At 38.2% G+C, this 19,545-nt stretch overlaps 1 protein-coding gene across 4 annotated transcripts in view; it reads left to right on the plus strand.

Annotated features, from left to right (window-relative positions):
- APPBP2 (amyloid beta precursor protein binding protein 2) overlaps positions 1-19,545 on the plus strand; it is a 95,184-nt gene that overhangs the window by 31,989 nt on the left and 43,650 nt on the right. Inside the window, exon 1 of one of the 4 annotated variants that reach the window (XM_072637744.1) lies at positions 3,837-4,474. The exons of 2 other annotated variants lie outside the window; for them this stretch is intronic. In XM_072637744.1, the coding sequence (XP_072493845.1) occupies positions 4,337-4,474 (138 nt within the window). In that variant the 5' untranslated portion in view covers positions 3,837-4,336. Of the gene's footprint in view, positions 1-3,836; positions 4,475-19,545 lie in introns of those variants that run through there. One more of the 4 variants, XM_072637743.1, reaches the window with a different exon arrangement.

Raw genomic sequence — 19,545 nt, forward strand, 5'->3', positions numbered from 1 at the left:
CACCTATCAGGAGGTAGGTAATATGTTTCATCATGAGTCCTCTGGAATCCTGGTTGGTCATTGCATTTTCCCTAAGTTTTTTTTTTAAACTTTTTCTTTATTATTAATTTATTTGTTTTCAGTTTTCTACAATCACTTCCATAAGTCTTAAATCTTCTTCCCCTTCCTCCTTCCTCCCTCTCTGAGATGGGGAGCAATCTTATATAGGTTCTACACATATATTCTTATTAAACACATTTTCACATTGGTCATGTTGCATAGAAGAATTAAAATGAATGGAAGAAACCATGAGAAAAAACAGACAAAAGAAAAACATAATACAAGAGAAAATAGTCTGTTTCATTCTGCAATCCAATTCCATAGTTCTTTCTCTGGATGTGGAAGGCATTTTGCCTCAAGAGTCCACTGGGAAATGTTTTAGGTCCTTGCATTGCTGTGAAGGGCTAAGTCTACCAGAAAAATTCCTCACACACTGTGGTTGTTACTGTGTACAGTGTTCTCCTGGTTCTGCTGCTTTCATTCAGCATCAGTTCATATAAGTCCTTCCAGGCGTCTCTGAAGTCTTCCTGTTCATCATTTCTTACATCGCAATAGTATTCCATTACATTCATATACCATAATTTATTCAGCCATTCCCCAATTGATGGGCATCCTCTTGATTTCTAGTTTTTGGCCACCATAATGAGAGTTGCTATAAATATTTTTGTACATGTGGGACCCTTTCCGATTTCTATGATCTCTTTGGGATACAGTTCTAGAAGTGATATTGCTGGGTCAAAGGGACATTTTTGTAGCCCTTTGCGCATAGTTCCAAATTGCTCTTCAGAATGGTTGGATCAGCTCACAGCTCCACCAACAATGAATTAGTGTTCCACATCTTTTCCAACATTTGTCATCTTCCTGTTTTGTCATGTTAGCCAATCTGGTAGGTGTGATGTAGTACCTCAGAATTGTTTTGATTTGCATCTCTCTAATCAATAGTGACTCAGAGCATTTTTTCATATGACTATAGATAATTTTAATTTCTTCCTCTGAAAACACACTGTTCATATCTTTTGACCATTTATCAATTGGGGAATGACTTGTACTCTTGTAAATTTGATTCAGTTCTATATATATTTTAGAAATGAGGCCTTATCATAGCATTATCCCTAAGTTTTTCAAAGTTGTTTGCCTTTACAATACTGTTGCAAGATACATTGTTTTTCTGGTTCTGATCATTTCACTCTGCATTAGTTCACACAACCTTCCCAGGTTTCTTGGAAACTATTCTCTTTCATCATTTCTTATAGGACAATAATATTCCATCAATTTATATACCATAACTTATTCAGCCATTCTTCAATTGATGGTCACCTCCATTTCCAATTCCTTGCTGTTGCAAAAAGAACTACTGTATTTTTGCATATATTTTTCTTTGATTCCTTTGGAGTATAAACAAAGTAGTGGTATCACTGTGTTAAGGGGTATATACAGTTTAATAATTTGAGAGGCATAGTTAGCTGGCCCAACTCACAGTTTCACCAACAGTGCATTAATATACCTGTTTCTCCACAGCCTGTCTGGAATTTGCTATTCTCCTCTTTTGTCAACTTTGTCAGTCATACTGATTTGAGGAGAAACCTGAAAATGGTTTTAGTTTTCATTTCTCTAATTAAGTTTCAGAATATTTTTTTCAGATGCATATTGATAACTTGGAACAAACTCTGGAACAAAGCCTGTTTATATCCTTTGCCTGTTTATGAATGGGGTCTTATTCTTATAAATATAAATCATTTCTCTATATATTTTAGAGAGAAGACCTTTATGAGAGAAACTTGCTACAAAGATTTTTTTCCATTTACCTGATCCTTCTCATTTTTGCTACACTGGCTTTGTTTGTGCAAAATCTTTTATAATTTTCTGTAATCAAATTGTTCACTTTACCTTCTGTGATTCTCCTCACTTCTTAGTTATAAATTCTTTCCCTATCTATAGATTGGACTAGTAGTTTATTTCTTGTTTCTCTAATTTGTTTATGATGTTATCCTTCATGTCTAAGGTATGTATCCAGTTGGAGCGGTATGAATGATACCTAGTTTCTACCAAACTACTCAACAGTTTTTGTCACATAGTAAGTTCTTATCCCAACACCTGGGATCTTTGGTGTTATTAAACACTAGGCTACTATGCTAATTTGCTTCTTGTTACAATGATTAACCTTTCTGTTTCTTAAATAGTATCAAATTATTTTGATGATGACTGCTTTGTAGTATGTTTTGAAATCTGGTATTGTTAGGCAACCCTTTTGCATGTTTTCACTTTTTTCATTATTTCCATGGAGATTGTTGACCAAAAGCTCCTTTGGATAAGTTGTGTTATTAATTTTTCTAATAGTGTTATCAGCGTTATTAATTTTCTAATTTGTTATAGCTATATAAAGTAGTGGTAGTTTGATTGGTATGGACTGAATAAGTAAATTAATTTAGTTAGTATTATCATTTTTATTATGTTGGCTCAGCCTACCCATGAACAATTAATATTTCTCCAGTTATTTAGATCTGTCTTTATTTGTGTAAGGAATGTTTTGTAAATTTTATTAATAGTTCTTTTGTGTGTCTTGGTAAGTAGACTCACAGATATTTTATACTTTCTGTCTAATGTTCTCCATTCTTAAAATAGCCCAACTGTGTTTACTTCAGGGGCAAATAGCAATGTTCTTTTCCTATGCTCTTGGGATAAATAAAAAAATTGGTTTTCTGAAAGATTTTAGTATTACAATTTCCTCAAATAATAAACTGCTCAGCAAAGTTCATCCTCCAAGAAAGAGAAGTTAGGTCCCAATTTCTCTGGCTCTTTAAATGTTAGACATCATTTCCTAGCCTTATCTTCACTTGCATATCATCTCCTTTTTGTAAACTGTTTTTTATTATTTATATCAAAAACTATTTTGAGATAAATATCACATTCTCAATAAGACTTACAGAGAAGGATTTCCTCAATAGTACTTACAGACAAGGATTTACATTAAAATTCCTAGAAGAGATGCTGCATGAAGGTCTTGAAATACCAAATTGGAAATTATATTGTCAGATATTCTAGAGATAGGCAGGCACTCCCCAAAATATGTGCTACGTGTAGTTTAATAGCATGATTATATCCCAGGGAAAGAACTTAAGAATTTCAATTTATTTGTCTCACAATTCTCCCCCATCGTATTTTCACACCTCTTTCATTTCTTTCGAATTAATCAATCAATATTTATTAATCTCCTGCTATATTCCAAGCATTGTACTAAGCATTAGAGGCTGTGCAAAGCTCAATTATCCTAACCACTAACCCAATCATGCTCATCTCCTACTTCTCCTTTCTCCCTCAACATACTCCGGATCTCTCATTTTTACTTTGCTTTTTGGAGCACTTCTGTTCATCTTTCTTACAAATATATTTCTTTTTTTTCTCTCTCTCTCTCGTCTACATGTATTCCTCCCTGAACCTTAAATCTGCACATCAGACCTCGCCCTAATTCCTCTGATTTCCTCTCTTCACCGGTCAATTCCCGCTTCTCCAAAATTTGGGGAAGTGAAGTTAGTAACTCCTGGAGGTCCTACAAAAGACCTTCCCCTTCCCACCTCACAAACTTTCTTACCTTCTGTCCCACCTGCCAACCTGTCATATCTTAATTAGCAGTAAGCAGGAGCTTTTTTTTTTTAACGAGATCTCCTCCATCCCTCAGTCCTGTGCCTACATTACTTTCAGTCAGCTCCACTGCCTTTCGCTCCAGCAGTTCCAGTTCCCATCCGTCCACACCTTCGACCCGCTCCTACCCCTACTCCACCTTCGTCAGCGCGTGGTGACGCCATCGCGCCGTTCACGCAGCCCCACCCCCTGCAGAGCCCCGGACTCGCTCAGGATCGGCCGGTTTCCCTCCAACCCGGAATGTGAGGCCCTCCGCCCCGGGGCCGTCCCTCTCCCTTCCCCTTCCCTCCCCCTCACCCGCGCCCGGCCCCGGCCGCCCGCCCCTCCCCGAATCGCTCCTCCGTCCCCCGGGGCCGCCCTTGCCCTCCCGCTGTGGGCCGAGTCCTCCCGCGTGACTGCCGCCGCCCAGCCGAGTCCTCCGGGGCCAGGGGAGGAGCTCGGCACGGAGGGAGGCGGGGGCCGGCGGCGGCGGCGGCGGCGGCGGAGGAGGAGGCGGCGGCAGAGGCTGAGGCAGAGGCAGCCCCTGGAGGAGCCGGAGCGGCGGCCGCAGGAGCAGCCCCGACAGCCCCGGCCGGAGCAGCAGCGGCAGCCACAGCGGCGGCGGCGGCAGCGGCAGCAGCTGGGGGAGGAGGAAGAGAGGGAGGAGGAGGGAAGGAAGATGGCGGCGGTGGAGCTGGAGTGGATCCCGGAGACGCTCTACAACACCGCCATCTCTGCCGTGGTGGACAACTACAGCCGTTCCCGCCGCGACATCCGCTCCCTGCCCGAGAACATCCAATTCGATGTTTACTACAAGGTCAGTGTCAGCGGGCCCCGGGCCGCACCGCCCCCCCTCCCTTCGTGCTGTCCCCCGCCGCTCCTCAGCGCCCCCCCGTGCTGCAGTCCTGCCCCTTGTTGCTCACCCCCCTACCCCTTCCCACTCACCCCTGGCTACTCCAGCCCCCCTCTCTTCATCCCCCCGACGCTGCCCCGCCGCCCCTCCTGTACATTTCTCTTGCTACACCGCACGGCTCCTGCTTACCCCCTCCTCCCTGCTCACTCTCCCCCCACTCCGGTGCTACCCCAGCCCCTTCCTCTCCTTCACGTGCTACCCCTCCTTGCTGCACCCCTGCTCCTCTTCCTCACCCTCTTGTTCCGCGCCGATCCTTCCCCTCCCGGTTCTGGCCACCGCTCTGTGCCGACCCTCTCCCTTCAGTCTGCACCCCTCCCCCAACTTCCGTCTCCTGCTGCACCCCCAGACCCGGCTGTGTAGTTCCTTTCTCACTACTCGACCCTTTGCCACCCCGGTCTCCCGGGCCGCCTCCTGGGCCATAGCCCCGTTGTTTAGTCCTTCTTGGCTCGCTTTTGGGGCTTCTCCTCCTGCTCCAGGGCTCCCTGGTTTTCCTTGGGGACTCCCTTGCATATTCCCCGTTCGCCTCGTTCCGTGTCCCCCGTGACATTTACGGGACCCCCACGCCCACCTTCATCCTTGTCTTTCCTTATCTCCAGCTGGACTTTACCGCTCCTTTTCCCTTCGGCATCCACCTCTGTCTGGGGTTCCCTCCCTTTCCTCTATGTGGGACTAGGGGCAAGAAAGGGGGGCGGGGTAGGGAAAAGACGAATGAAAGAGGGTCTGCACATCTTGTTCGAAAGTAATTTTCAGGTTTGATTTGCACCACTTGGTCTATGTTGAATATTCTTACCCTTTGGTAAGGGGCATAGATTAGGAGGGGGATCAACTGGTGGAGAGGGGAGAGGGCTGAAAGAAACAGGCCTAAACTGCACTGCCTTAGAACAGTTTAGACGATGCTGGTGTAGTTTGCTGTGTCCTTCAGAGAATGGGAGTGGGACGGTGTTTTTCGCCTTTTTCGATAATTTTGTGCTTTAATAAATGCTTATTGATTGATTGTTCTTAAGTCTCTTCTCACCTTCCCCCCCACCCCGCCAATTTTTGCTTCTTGTGTTTAAGGGTAAGTGCCCTAAGGCAAGGACACTTTTGCCCTGTGTTGTGGAAAGACTGCAGAATCTCAGTCAATGTCCTTTTGCTTTTCCTCCCAAATTTAAATGTGACCACTTGATTTATTCATAGAGCCTTCTCTCTTACTGGGATAATTTAAAATCTTTATTACTTTATAGTGTGGGTAAATAAATGTGTTTTCCATCCATCCATTGACTTTTTTCTCTCCTGTGATATTTAACCATACTTAAGGAAAATGTTGCTTTATATCCTAAGTTTTTAACTCCTATAATCTTAATTTCTCAGTTTTCTAAATCAACCTAACCCATACTGATTAGTGCTTAATCGATAAAAAGTGCGGATTGTGGTTTGTTTAGGTTTTTTTTTGTCTGTAGTCTTGGTAGGTACTCTAGTTTTCTCCACCTCCTTAATGTTTACATTAATTAGCAGCTCGCTTGCAACGTTCTGCTAAATTCAGTTGCTTTCTGCCAGAATTAGAGATGAGTTTTTCTAAATATTTGAGTTTCATTTTGATTCTTCATAGTAGCATTTTTTTCATGCAATATGTGCTCTTATTCATCCTTTAACATAGTTTGTTTCTGTATAGCTAAAGAAGTTTGGGATAGTTAACTGTATCCTAATGCTGTCTAATCCTAATCTGTATCTGGATCTTTAGCTCAGTATTTCTCCCTTGGTTATTTTATTGATCTCTTGTCACTATTTTAAAATAATTTTTTGAATTATCCATCTTTGCCCACCAAAGAGGTGTGTAGATGTGTGGGTGTGACCAATTGGAAGTCTCTAAAAATATTTGCATGTATACTGCCAGCCTTCACTTATAGTTAAATCTTTGTTGGTGAGAAAATGCTGTGTTCATGCATGTAGTTTACAACTCAGCTCTTGTGCATAAGTATTAAATTTCAAGTCAGTATTCTGAGATAGTAAATTACCTTAAGAGGAGTAACACCAACTTTTGGTCAGATCTTAGCTTCCTCTCCAGTTTTCATTGCATTTGGTATCCCTGTGAATTGAAGAGATCTGAGACCTTCTATCTATACTACAGCCTTTGAGACTAGCATAGCAATAGAGAAGACCAGACCTATGATTTCATTGGTGGAGGGCCTTCCAATGAATTAGAAGCCACTTTAATTGCCTAGAGTACGCTAGACACCAGAGGTGTTTTTTCCTGTTTTAGTTCTCTACCTACTTTTGCCCTTTAACTTTTAAAACATTTTTAAAGAACTTGAGAATTGTAACCAGTTTGGTTTCAAACTCAGTCCTGTTTTCATTAGTTTCTACTATATTTGGCCATTTTCTGGTAGCTTGTTCAGATAGTATTTTTAGAATCAATAATTTAGTAATCTTTCTAGAGGTACAATTTAATGTGACTGTCTATTTCTATTTATGAGTTTACATTTGTTTACTTTCTTGATATAGCCTACTTCTGTAATTATTGATGACCTCTTAGGAACAGGGTTTAAACAAGGTAAGATCTGCAGATTGGTTATAAAAATAATACTGTGCAAAAGTTTTAAATATGAGTGTCCATCCTGAGTTTTAATAAACATCACTTATTAAAAATGCCATGTCACCTTAAATGAAGTATAGTTCTGTTTTGGAATATAGTTTGAGTGCTCTGTACCTGACAAATGCATCTCTTGTGAAATTAATGTGTTGAAAATTTCCTTATTAGAAGATTGAATTAAAGAAGGAAAAAAAGTAATGAACTTTATATAGTAACCTTAGCTATCTGGAACCTCACAATATCAATAATATGTAATCATATTGTCTGTGTATGTTTTTATGCATATACGTGTGTGTGTGGAGTGTTTGGCCCTTACAACTACAAAACTTAATTTTTAAGTTAAAAAAATAACATTCTTTTATGCTTTAGTAATTTCTGAAAGCCTCCTCCATTGTAGAAACCATCCTTATAACAAAGTTAAGCAGCATTACATACCTATACTCCCCTTCTTAGCTCTTCATTGAGAAACGGAATGTTTCAACTATTCTCTCAATACTAAGATTGGACATTACTTTGTCTTTTGTAGTTGCATATACTCTTCTTTTGGTTCTACTTACTTCACATGTCATCATGACTTTGGTTCCCTATGAGACTCTTCTTTGTTTCTGACTTCCTTGGTCAGTACCTTTGAATAGTTCTGTGACTTTTTCAATTAATTATAAAATTTACAAAACTACAACTTGTTGATGGCAGTCACTTAAAAGTATGTAAGAGGGGTGACTAGGAACAGGAAGATATTTCTATGTATATAGTGTGACTATCTCTTTGACGTACCATATATATTTAGGGGTGTAGATTTAGAGATGGAGAGGACCTTACGTGTTATATAGTCCAACTTCCCAGTTGTTTTATAGATAAATTAGCAAGAGGTCTAGGTAGGGGAAGTGACTTCCTTAAGGTAATACAGGTAGTACAAACCCAGTTTCTCTGATTCCCAAACCACTACTTTTTACTGTACAAGTCTGTTGATATAATTACATTTAAGATGATTGAATCTTGATATTTGGGGGACAGTTGATTGAATGATGACTGGATCTGAGCCTTGGAGTAGTGTGATGATGGGAACTAAAAGTAGACCAGATCTGAGAATAAGAATGAAAGAGGGAGCCTATGGCCTGCTTTTCTTGGTAGACTTCTCCAGGAAACCCTTTTGCCACAGACATGACAGCTGTGGAGAGAAAGTGGCAAAATACCCAAGTAATTTTTGGAGGATGAATTGAAGGAGATCTTGGAATATGCCTTCTGGAAGTAAAAATAGTATTGACACTGGAGTTCTTACATATATATCAAACCTTTTGGAGAAGTCTCTATGGAGAAGCTATACGAACAATAAAGGTCAAAAATACAATAAAAGGAAAGGATGTTTTAGAGGAGCAAACCTAGATCTTGCCAACCACAACTATTATGAGACACTCAGAAACATATATATATATATGGATAAAACAAGTATTAGGCATTTATACTAGGCATTGTAAAGACAATACAGAAGGGAGCAGCTGAAAAACTTAGGGAAGGGCAGGAAGGTATAAAAGTGAACCATATTAGAACTATGATGGATTATGTAAGCCTGTTAGGAAGCGGGATAGGGTGATAGTATAAAATCTCTTCATTTCTTATTGAGATTTCCATGTTTCTTCATGTGCTTCACATTTATCATTTTATAGCACAGCAGTTACATGAACAGAGCACATGTTAACTGTTAAAATAATGTATTCGTCATCTTTTTTCTATAGATAGGTCCTCTTTTCCTTTTATCATGCCAGGATGTACTAGAAGCTTTTTATTAATTCCGCAGGGTCATAATTAGAAGCATAATACAGTGAGTTTCTTTGGGCTGTTTAATTTTATAAGGTTGCTTGCCCTTTCACTGAATGCCCCCATTGTTCTATGATGTTTTTGTCAGCTATTACCTCTTCTCCCTTCTTTCTCTATTTCCCTTCTGATTTGCTTTAGGTGTATTAGTAAGCTTGATAATACTAGACTTGTTAGAATTGGGTATAAAATAAAACTGGATTTTGAGTTAAGATTCATTGAGTTTTGCCTAAACTTTAAGACACAAACTTTGTGATTTGTATTAGTTTCTCAGGGTACTCTACTGCATACTTGTTTGATATCACTGCCATTTTTCAATTACTCCCTGCCCCACAGCTCCCCTTAAAAGCTTCCTTATAACAAATCAGTACAGTCAAGCAAAACAGATGAATAAGCTGGCCACTGGTCTGAAAATGCGCATACCTCATTGTGTACCTGTCCTGCCCCTCCTCTCTGCTAAGAGACGAAAGGCTTACTTCACTGTCATTTGTTTAATACAATTGGACTTTGTTTTAATCAGCAAAACATTTTGTTGTGCAGAAATTGTATTGTTGTTTAAGAAATTATTACCAAAAAAAAAAGATGTGCTCTTTAACTCAGTACATACAAACTATATACCTATAGGTATATACCTCAAAGAAAGAATAAATGAACCTATATGTGCAAAAATATTTATGGTAGCTCTTTTTGTGGTAGAAAAATAATTGGAAATTGAGGGAATGTCCATCAGCTAGAAAATGGCTGAACAAGTTATGGCATATGAATATTGAAATGCTATTGTGCTGTTAAAAAATGATGGATTTAGAGAAATCTGGGAAGACTTGTATACATGAGGAGAATCAAGAGAAAAATATATGCCATAACAATATCGTAAAGATAATCAACTCTAAAAGACTTAGGAACTTAAGTCAACACAATGACCAACCACAATTCCAAAGGATTCTTGATAAAACGTTCTATGTATCTCCACATGGAGAAGTAATGGACTCAGAGTGCAGATTAAAGCATCTTTTTTTCTTCTTTTTTTCTTTTCCCTTTCTCTTTTTTCTTTTCTTAACATGATTAATGTGGTGAATTTGTATTGCATGACTCTACATGTCTGCAATGGGTTTTATTTTTCATGCCTTCTCAATGGATAGGGAAGGAGAAGAAAGAGATTTGGAACTGAAAATAAAATTGAATTTTAAAAAATCATGATTAAATAGCCCACAAAAGCCCATTTATTTTAGCAGTGTTATTGATGATACTAATTTTCCCAAGGAAATACTGACAATTGGAATCATAACCCCTGAAGGAATGTCCAATATCTGTTGTTTAAGAATTTAGGTAACTGTTAAAAGTGGTAAAGAGATGGGGTGTAGTGACTTTTTTGCCAAATAGGAAAAGTAGCTTTTCCTTGGGTGTTTTATTCTTGTTACTATTTACTATCCATATGATCTTTTCTTTAAAGGACAATTCAAATGCTACCTTCCCAGACATTCCTTTTCCCAAATTGGCAATCACTTTCCTTTAGACTTTATGTTGCACTTTGTTTTACAGATCCCTAACATTTTATTATATTATTTTTATAAATTATACTCATAATTTATATTTGTATGTAATAATAAATTATATTTTGTTATAAATAAAAATTTATTTTGCATATCGTTATTATCTATGTTTGAATCTTTACAATTTTTAAGTCATTTTTATTGTAAAAACAATAGATACTCCTTAAAAGAGAAAATTTTAATCACTTCATTTCCATTTTCCTCCCACTCCCCTTCCCAGTGTAATAAAGGTTAAAAAAAGAAAAAAAAAGTTTAGCATAACCAACCAAACCATCTACCTCTAAGTCAGTTCTTTGCTACTGAAAAAAGTAACTATGAGTATTTTTGTATGTATGAGACCTTTCCCTCTGTCTTAGGTGTTAGGATGTATGTCACGTAGTGGTATCATTGAGTCAAAGAGTATGTATAACTTAATTGATTTTTAAAGTATGGATCTGCACTGTTTTCTAAAACACTAGAACCAATTCACAACTTCATCAAACAGTGTACCCTTTCCATCTTTGCTAGTCAGATAGGAATGAGGTAAATCTGCACAAAATCTTCTTCTCCCGCTCTCCCATTATAATGTAAGTTCTCTAAGGGCCAGGAACTTGTCTTCTCAAAAACACTAGCTAGCATGATAACACAGTATTTGTTTATTCTTAAATGAATACATGGATGAAGTATGTACTGCATCACATTGGTTCCAAATGAGATCTCTTGGTTAAAAAAAAAAAAAAAGTTTACATAGGTAGATATCAAAAAATAGTCACTCACAATTATCATATAAATTTTATAATATAAATTATCATGGCACAATACTAATTAAGCACTAGGAATATGAAGATGATCAATGACATTATAATTGGAGTTGGTGATTCCAACTCCTTAAAATCACAATAGTATTGGGCAAATGAGAGAGCCAGAGTACTCTGGGAATATTTAGGAAGAGAGACATTTTATTCTAAAGAATTTACAAATTATTGTATATCAAGATTATATATAGAATGCAAAATAAAGGCCACGGAGCATAGTGAATAGAAGATGTAGGTTGTTTACGTTTCTGTTAGATACTGGCTCTGGGACCAGGTGCAAATTATTTAAACCTCATGCACCAAACAACTGATAAGTGTGATATACGTTAGTGGAGGGAGTTTCCATACCAATGGTTCCTATCATTGATTAAATCACAGATCTGAATTTTAATTTAAAAAAAAAAGAAGAGCACAGACCAGAAGGTCTCCAGCTTTTCAATCAACAGTCATTTATTGAATATCACCATATGTGCCCTTACTCTGGGGCAAGTCCCTTCAAATCAGCTTTTTAATCATCACTGACAAGCAATTATATAAAGGCAAAACCAAACCATCACTCTGCCCTCAAGGAGTTCACATTCTGATGGGGAAGACAACATGCAAACTATCAAACTATATGTATGTACAAGATATGTACAGAGCAGAGAGAAGGAAATTATCAGCAATATAGGGAACCTGGAAAGCTAGGAGGCAGATAATGAGGAGAGGAGATTAGTCCTGGCATGGGGAGACAGCCAGTGAGAAGGCAGAGAGTCTAGAGATGAAATATGTGATGTATATAGCAAGAAGACAGGTGTTGTTGAATTATCTGTGGAGTATAATAAAGTAATAATAATAATGAAGTAAATATAAATAAAATAAAATAATAAAGTAAAATATACTAAGACTGGAAAGAAAAGAACAGATTTGTGAAGGAGTCCTAAATACTAAGATAAGCATTTTATATTTGATCCGGGAGATAATAGAAAGCCGTTAGTTTGTGGGGCGAGCAGGGATGCAATGCTGTACTTCAGGAAAAGTCACTTTAGTCACTGTGTGGAAAATGGGTTTAGAGTGGGCAAAGATTTGAGGAAGGGCAACCAACCCGAAGGCCGAAACCTGAAACCTGAAGGTCTGAACTAAGGTGGTGGGTGTGAAGAGAGATACTTTGTAGATAAAAAATAGCAAGATTTAGTAACAGATTGGATAGGTGGGGTAAGTGACAGTTTGGAGTTGAGGGTAACACTAAGGTTGCAAGCCTGGCTGACTGGGAAGATTATGGTGCTCTCAATGGGTGATAGGGAAGTTGGCAAGAAAGAAGGGTTTAGGGAGGGAAATAGTTGTTCAGTAGTTTTAATCACATCCAACTCCTCATGACCCAATTTGGGATTTTCTTGGCAAAGATACTGGAGTAGTTTGCCTTTTTCATTCTCTAGCTCATTTTACAGAGGAGGAAACTGAAGCAGACAGGGTAAAGTGACTAGTCCAGGGTCACACAGCAATAAGCGCCTGAGGTCAGATTGGAATTTAGGTCTTCCTAACTCTAGGCCTGGTGCTCTATCCACTGTCTCACCTGTCTGCCTTGTGGAAAGATTTTTAAAAATTTTTAAAGAGTAATAACATGGAATGATGAAAGCCTATATCATCCAGATCTTAGTGAAAATCCAGCTTTCTATAAGACACCTTTCCTGATGCCATTAATGCTAGTCTTGCCCTTTGATATTATCTCTACTCTATCCTAGACATATCTTGTTTGACCATAATTTTTTGCATATTGTCCTCCCCCATGTGAGCTCCTTGAAAATTGGAGTTCTTTGTATCTCCAGCACAGTGCCTGCCAATATTAGGAGCTTATTTTTTCTGACTTTTCTATACCAAGGTGGTATCAGTGAATGGAAAAAAGGAGTGTATACATTATCTGTTTTAGGTGGTGCATTGGATAGAATGCTGGACTTGAGTTCAAATCCTGCCTCAGACTGGCGAATCAGTTAACCTCTCTAAGCCTCAGTTTCCTCATTGGTAAAATGAGGTTAAATAAAGCACCTGGGCAGCTTAGGTGGCACAGAGGATAGAGTACTAGGTCTGGAGTCATTGAGATTCATCTTGTTTTCACATCTGATCTCAGATGCTTAATAGCTCTGTGACCCTGGGCAAGTCACTTCACCTTGTTTGCCTCAGTTTCCTCCTCTGTAAAATGAGCTGAAGAAGGAAATGGCAAATCACTTCAGTATCTCTGTCAAGAAAATCCCAAGTGGGGTCATGACATCAGGTTGGACACCACTGAAAGATGACTGAATAACAACAAAATAGCACCTACCTTACCAGGTTGGAGGATCAAATGAATTAACATATAAAGTGCTTTACAAACCTTAAAGCACTATGTAAATGCTAGTTATCATCATCATCTTATGACGACACATGATAACAGAGTGTATGTTTAGAGTAAGTGTAAGAATGGGGTCATCAAGGCCAGTCATTAGAACAGTGTCTCCTCAGCATTAATAGGAAAATTGGGAAGAGTGAGGGAAAAGATAAAGAATTTTGTTTTGGACCAGTTGTACTTAAGATACTTATGGAACATCCGCTTCAAAATGTTCACTGGACAATTGTGGTGGAAGACTGGAGTTTAGCAAAGAGGTTAGGAATGGATATGTTCCATATCTAAAAGATGTGGAATCAGCTGCAGAGATGAGATTACCAAGTAAGACAGTGGAAGGAACTGGTCCCAGGACAGCCTTGGGGGATACCCAGGGTTAATATCTTGACCTGGATGAAGGATACTGGGGAAGGGTCATTAGGTAGGAGGAGAATTAAGAGAGAGCAATGTCAGGAAAACTCAGAAAGGAGAGAGTTTCCAGGAGAAGAAAATGATTTACAGTGTCAGAGGGTGAAGAGAGGTTAAGAAAGATAAGAACTGAGAAAAAGCCATTAGATTTTTGCAATTAAGAGACAACTAGTGACTTTAGAAAGATCAGTTTCTTCCCCAATTGATAAATGGTCAAAAGATATGAACAGGCAGTTTTCAGAGGAAGAAATTAAAGATATCTATAGTCATATGAAAAAATGCTCTAAATCACTATTGATTAGAGAGATGCAAATCAAAACCACTCTGAGGTACCACATCACACCTATCAGATTGGCAAACATGACAGAACAGGAAGATGATAAATGTTGGAGAGAATGTGGGAGAGTTGGAACACTAATACACTATTGGTGGAGCTGTGAGCTGATTCAACCATTCTGGAGAGCAATTTGGAACTATGCCCAAAGGTGCCACAAAAATATGCATGCCCTTTGACCCAGCAATATCGCTTCTAGGACTGTATCCCCAAGAGATCATTAAAATGGGAAAGGGTTCCACACGTACAAAAATATTTATAGCAGCTGTCTTTGTGGTAGCCAGAAACTGGAAATCAAGGGGATGCCCTTCAATTGGGGAATTGTTGAACAAGTTGTGGTATATGAATGTAATGGAATACTATTGTGCTATAAGAAATGATGAACAGGAAGACTTCATAGAGGCCTGGAAAGACTTATATGAACTGATGCTGAATGAAAGGAGCAGAACCAGGAGAACCTTGTGCACAGCAGTGACCACAGTGTGTGAGTTTTTTCTGGTAGACTTGGAACTTCATTGCAATGCAAGGACTTAAAAAAATTCCCAATGGTTTTTTTTTTTTCCAATCATCTTTTAAGGCAAAATGCCTTTCACATCGAGAGAAAGAACTATGGATTTGAATTGTAGAATGTAGCACATCATTTCCTTTTGTATTACATTTTGGTTTGTTATATGATTTCTCCCATTCATTTTAATTCCTCTACACAGCACGACTGTAGTGAAAATGTATTTAATAAGAATGTATGTGTAGAACCTATATAAAATTGTGTCTTGTCTTGGGGAGGGAGGGGGAAAAAATCTAAGTTATATGGTAGTGATTGTAGAACACTGAGAATAAATAAAAAGAAAAAGAAAGATCAGTTTCAGTTGAATGATGAAGTTGGAAGCCAGATTGCAGAGGGCTTATAAGAGAGTAAGAGGATAGGAGGTGAAAGCTAAAGTGGGATTTAGGCCAGAAGGGGAGAAGAAATAAAATACAAAAGGTAACAGGGATGGTGGAATCAGGTAAGGGTTTTTAAGGATGAGAGAGAGATGGGCAGGCACGTTTGTAGGGGTTGGGAAGGAGCCAGGAAGTAGGAAGACATTAAGGACTAGTTAGAGAATGGGGATGAAATCACTTGTGGACAGAGGAGTTTGCCTTGGCAAAGAGGGCCCCCTCTTCATGAGATACAGCCTTAAAGGAAGCGATAGTACAGGAAGACAAATGAGTGATTTGAGATGAGGAAGGAAGAAGAGGAAGCTTTTATTGAATGACTTCTGGTCTTTACTGTGAAGAATGAAAAGATGAGAGGCCAGGAGGAAGGAATAGTGGGATATTTGATGGGTTTAGAACAGCTTTTGTAGTGAGAGGGAAAGCAAGTATTGATTAGGGAAGTATAAAACGGTTGCCTTGCTAAGAGGGATCAATTAAAATTATATAACATAAATGTTTATGGGACCCAGTTAGCACAGTTTCATGATATTTTTTAGCTCTATTCAACAATAGTAGTGTGAAGGTGGCAAGTGATGGAAGTAATCTAAAGTTGAGGTATGGCAGGGTGTGATTAATGATAAGACAAGGGAGTAGGGATTAGAATGTTAGGAATAGTATACATTGAACCAGTTGCTCTTAGAACTGAGATAGGGAAAGTTGAGGTTTGAGTTAGTGCACAGGTGATGGCCTGGGAAAGAATTGAGGTGGAAGGATTGAACACTGGTAAGGAATAGGCACTACCTCCCTACCCAACTCCCCAGTGTTTTAAGGGGGAAGAAGGTATATTAACAAGATTTAAGGCCACACTGGCCTTCCTGGGTCTGGGGATACTGGAGTATCCCCAATACTTCAATTACTATATCAGATTAACTTTAATGGGTAATGTTCTTCCTGCTCATTTTCATGCTGTTCATGGCCACATACCTTTAACTCCAGTGAGCTGATTTTGGAATTCATACTGATGGCCTACAGTAGGGACAGAGCAAGAATGTTGGTAGTTCATCAGAATGAATAAATCATGGCTGGAGGGAGAAGAACTCAGTATTTCTTCTGTGGATAGTGACCCAGTAGCATCATTTTCATGTATAAAGGACAACTTTAGATTTTAGTCTTACCATCATATTTGGTTAAACTGTATTGAAGATACAGTTTTCTCTGATGGTACAGGTTGCACCTGTAGTTCATCTGTCTGAAAAGGAGCATTTTACTCTGCAGAGACAGATAGACAATAGACACGTGCTCTCTTGTCTTAAGCTAGAGTTGAATAAAGCTAGAGCATACCTCCCTTGGAGCTATGGGGTGGAACAAGACCTTTGCTTTTGGGGATTAGAATGAAGCAGCAGACTTTTTTTTTTTTTTAGTACAACTCTGCTTAAATATATTCAGCATCATTTTTTTTTAACTAAAGTTTTTACATTTTGTTTTTATACCACTTTCATGTTACCCTCGTCATCCATCCCTTTAAACAATGAAAAAAGAAAAAAACAAGCAATTTAGAAAAGCTAAGCAACATAGCCACAAAGTCTGATGACTTATGCAATGTACCACACCACTAGTTTCCCCAGACCTACAAAGATGGCAGCAAGGTGCATTTTCCTTTTTGACCGTAGCAGTTCAGTTTCATCATTTTTGTAGTCATATGTTTGCCTGATTCTACTTACTTTACTCTATATGAATATTCTGTATTCATTTAAGTCTTTTTTTATAATCTTATTATTGCTTATGGCATAGTAATATTATATTAATGTACCATTAGTCCCTCTCCAGCAATCTACTTCGTACTACCCTCTTACCATAAAAAATGCTCTGTGAATATTTTGATATATAATGGAACCTTTCTTTTACCTTTTTGGAGTATATACCTAACTGTGGTATCTCAATACCAAAAACCACAAACATTTTGTCACCTCTCTCATATAACTGCTTTCCATCAACAATACATCCACTTTTACAAATGAAAACAAAAGTTTAACTCATAGTCAACAAAAGCAAGTAATACTTGGAATGTTTTCCAACTGGAAAATGGCAGATGGCAGAAGGGGAGTGTGTGCCATCCCTGGGCAGTGGTCCAAGGAAGACCTGCTGTCATCAGAGGCCCCAGCAGTAAGGGGAAAGGACTGGCATCCTCTGCTAGAGGGAAGGGAGTAAGACTCATTGGAGTACACACCAATGAATGAATAAATGAAAAGGCATTTATTAAGTGCTTACTGTATGCTTTGAAGATACAAAGAGAAAAACAAGACAACCTCTCTTCTCAAGATGTTCACATTCTAATCAGGGAGACAACATATTTAGGAAATTTTAGCCGTGAGTCAGATGGAAAGGCCTTATAATCCTTAAGGTGCAGCAGCAAAGCTGATGGTAATGCAGCTTTTTAGAAATGTCATTTCCACTGGTAAAACCAGGTCCATTTTTGTTATTGCAATGTCATGGACTTTGTTTTTGAGAATGCTGAACATATGTCTCACCAGCCCCATGCTCTATTGGGTGGGGCCAGAGCCTGTGTTACTCTTATATCTACCCTGCCTCTCCTTTCTTTCCCCCCCATACGTGTGTGGAGTGTCTTGAATCTGATCTAGTATCTACCCATTCTCACCCTTTCGTCCAATGAATGAGATTCCTAGGCAAAGTTACCATAAGGACACTTGTGGGGAATGTGACAATTTTTTTTTTTTGTAAAAGAGATGGTCCATGAAGTTTGAGAATCACTGCCTTAATCATAAAGAATACTAACAATTGAATAATTGGGCTAATATAGATAGAAATGATAGGAATAAAGAAAGGTTTGAACAAGTAAGAAATTAAAATATCAACAGCTGGGAAGGAATGGCGATGCTAAATCATCTTCAGTAAAAATTGTGTCTTATATACATCGTGCGAAGTACTGTACAAAGGGAATACAGATCTTTATCTAGTCTAAAAAGACAACAGCCATGGATATAAACCTGCAGAGGATATTACAGATGGGAAATAATAAGCAGTACAAAGTTCAATGTAATGTATGTGCACTTTATACACATCTGTGATAATTTTCAGTGTGAGGTACAAGAATAAATACATAATTGGGCAATTCCCAGCTTATTAAAGACTTAAACGGAAAAAAAATCAAAGCATAGCAAAGTATTTTACTTTTGTTTTCCTAATGAAGAAAATCTATAAAAGTTTGTGTAAGACCTTGAATTGTGTGTGTGTGTGTGTGTGTGTGTGTGTGTGTGTGTATTTCCTTGGATATGAATGAAAGAAAGAATAGAGATATGTTCAGAAAGCTAGTGGAATTAAGTAAGCTACCAACTAGTACTAAAATGTCAATTAAACAATTTGCTAATATTTGTTGACTCTTGGCATGTGACAGTATGCTGATATTTACTATAGCTTTGTATCCCCACTGTGATTAAAGATGGCAAAGAATATTTTTTCTTTTTATATTTAATGATTCATTCATGAATTCCAGGTTTATTAAGACAAATTATTTAAGAAAAAAGTTCCATTTTGTTAACAGAAGGCAAATATCTCATCTCTTCCCCTTTTCTCAAATACTGTTTTTTATTTGCTAATACATTTGTTGAATTTTGGACCACTGAAATATTTAAACTATAGTTTGTCTCTTTAGATTACTGTTTTCCCCCAAGTCTTTATCTAGTGAACAAATATCCACATTTAATAAAGTTCTGTATGTACTGCGTTTTTACTATCCAAGCTCGGTACACCATTTGCAACAAGTCTGCTCTCCAAATTGTGATCCAGCAAATACTTCATATGGCACTAACCATTCTATTTCATACTCCTTTCTTTTGGCCTGCCCTCTGCTGATGACACTGGATATAGTAGGTTATGGTCAATAAAGTGGGTAAGTGATAAGGAAAAGAAAAAACTATTCAAGGGTAGAAATAATAAAATTTATTTATAATATATGGTTTATTAGGTAGTTCTGAATTACATGTAAAATTTCATTTGTTCATTTTTTTATGGACAATTTTTTGCACATTTTGCACAGCATTTCTTTAGCAAAAGAAATACTGTGCCTGCTTAAATCAGTTGGGCATTCGGCCCATAATTTAGACATGTTAAGTGATTTATTGATATGATAGCACCATGGGTTGTTTTGTAAGACAGCAATTTATGATTTGTAATTTAGGAGTAGAACTGGGAAACAGTTTAACCTTTAACCTTTGAGTAGTCA

This window comes from Notamacropus eugenii, chromosome 2 (assembly GCF_028372415.1).
Source record: "Notamacropus eugenii isolate mMacEug1 chromosome 2, mMacEug1.pri_v2, whole genome shotgun sequence".
NCBI lineage: Eukaryota > Metazoa > Chordata > Mammalia > Diprotodontia > Macropodidae > Notamacropus > Notamacropus eugenii.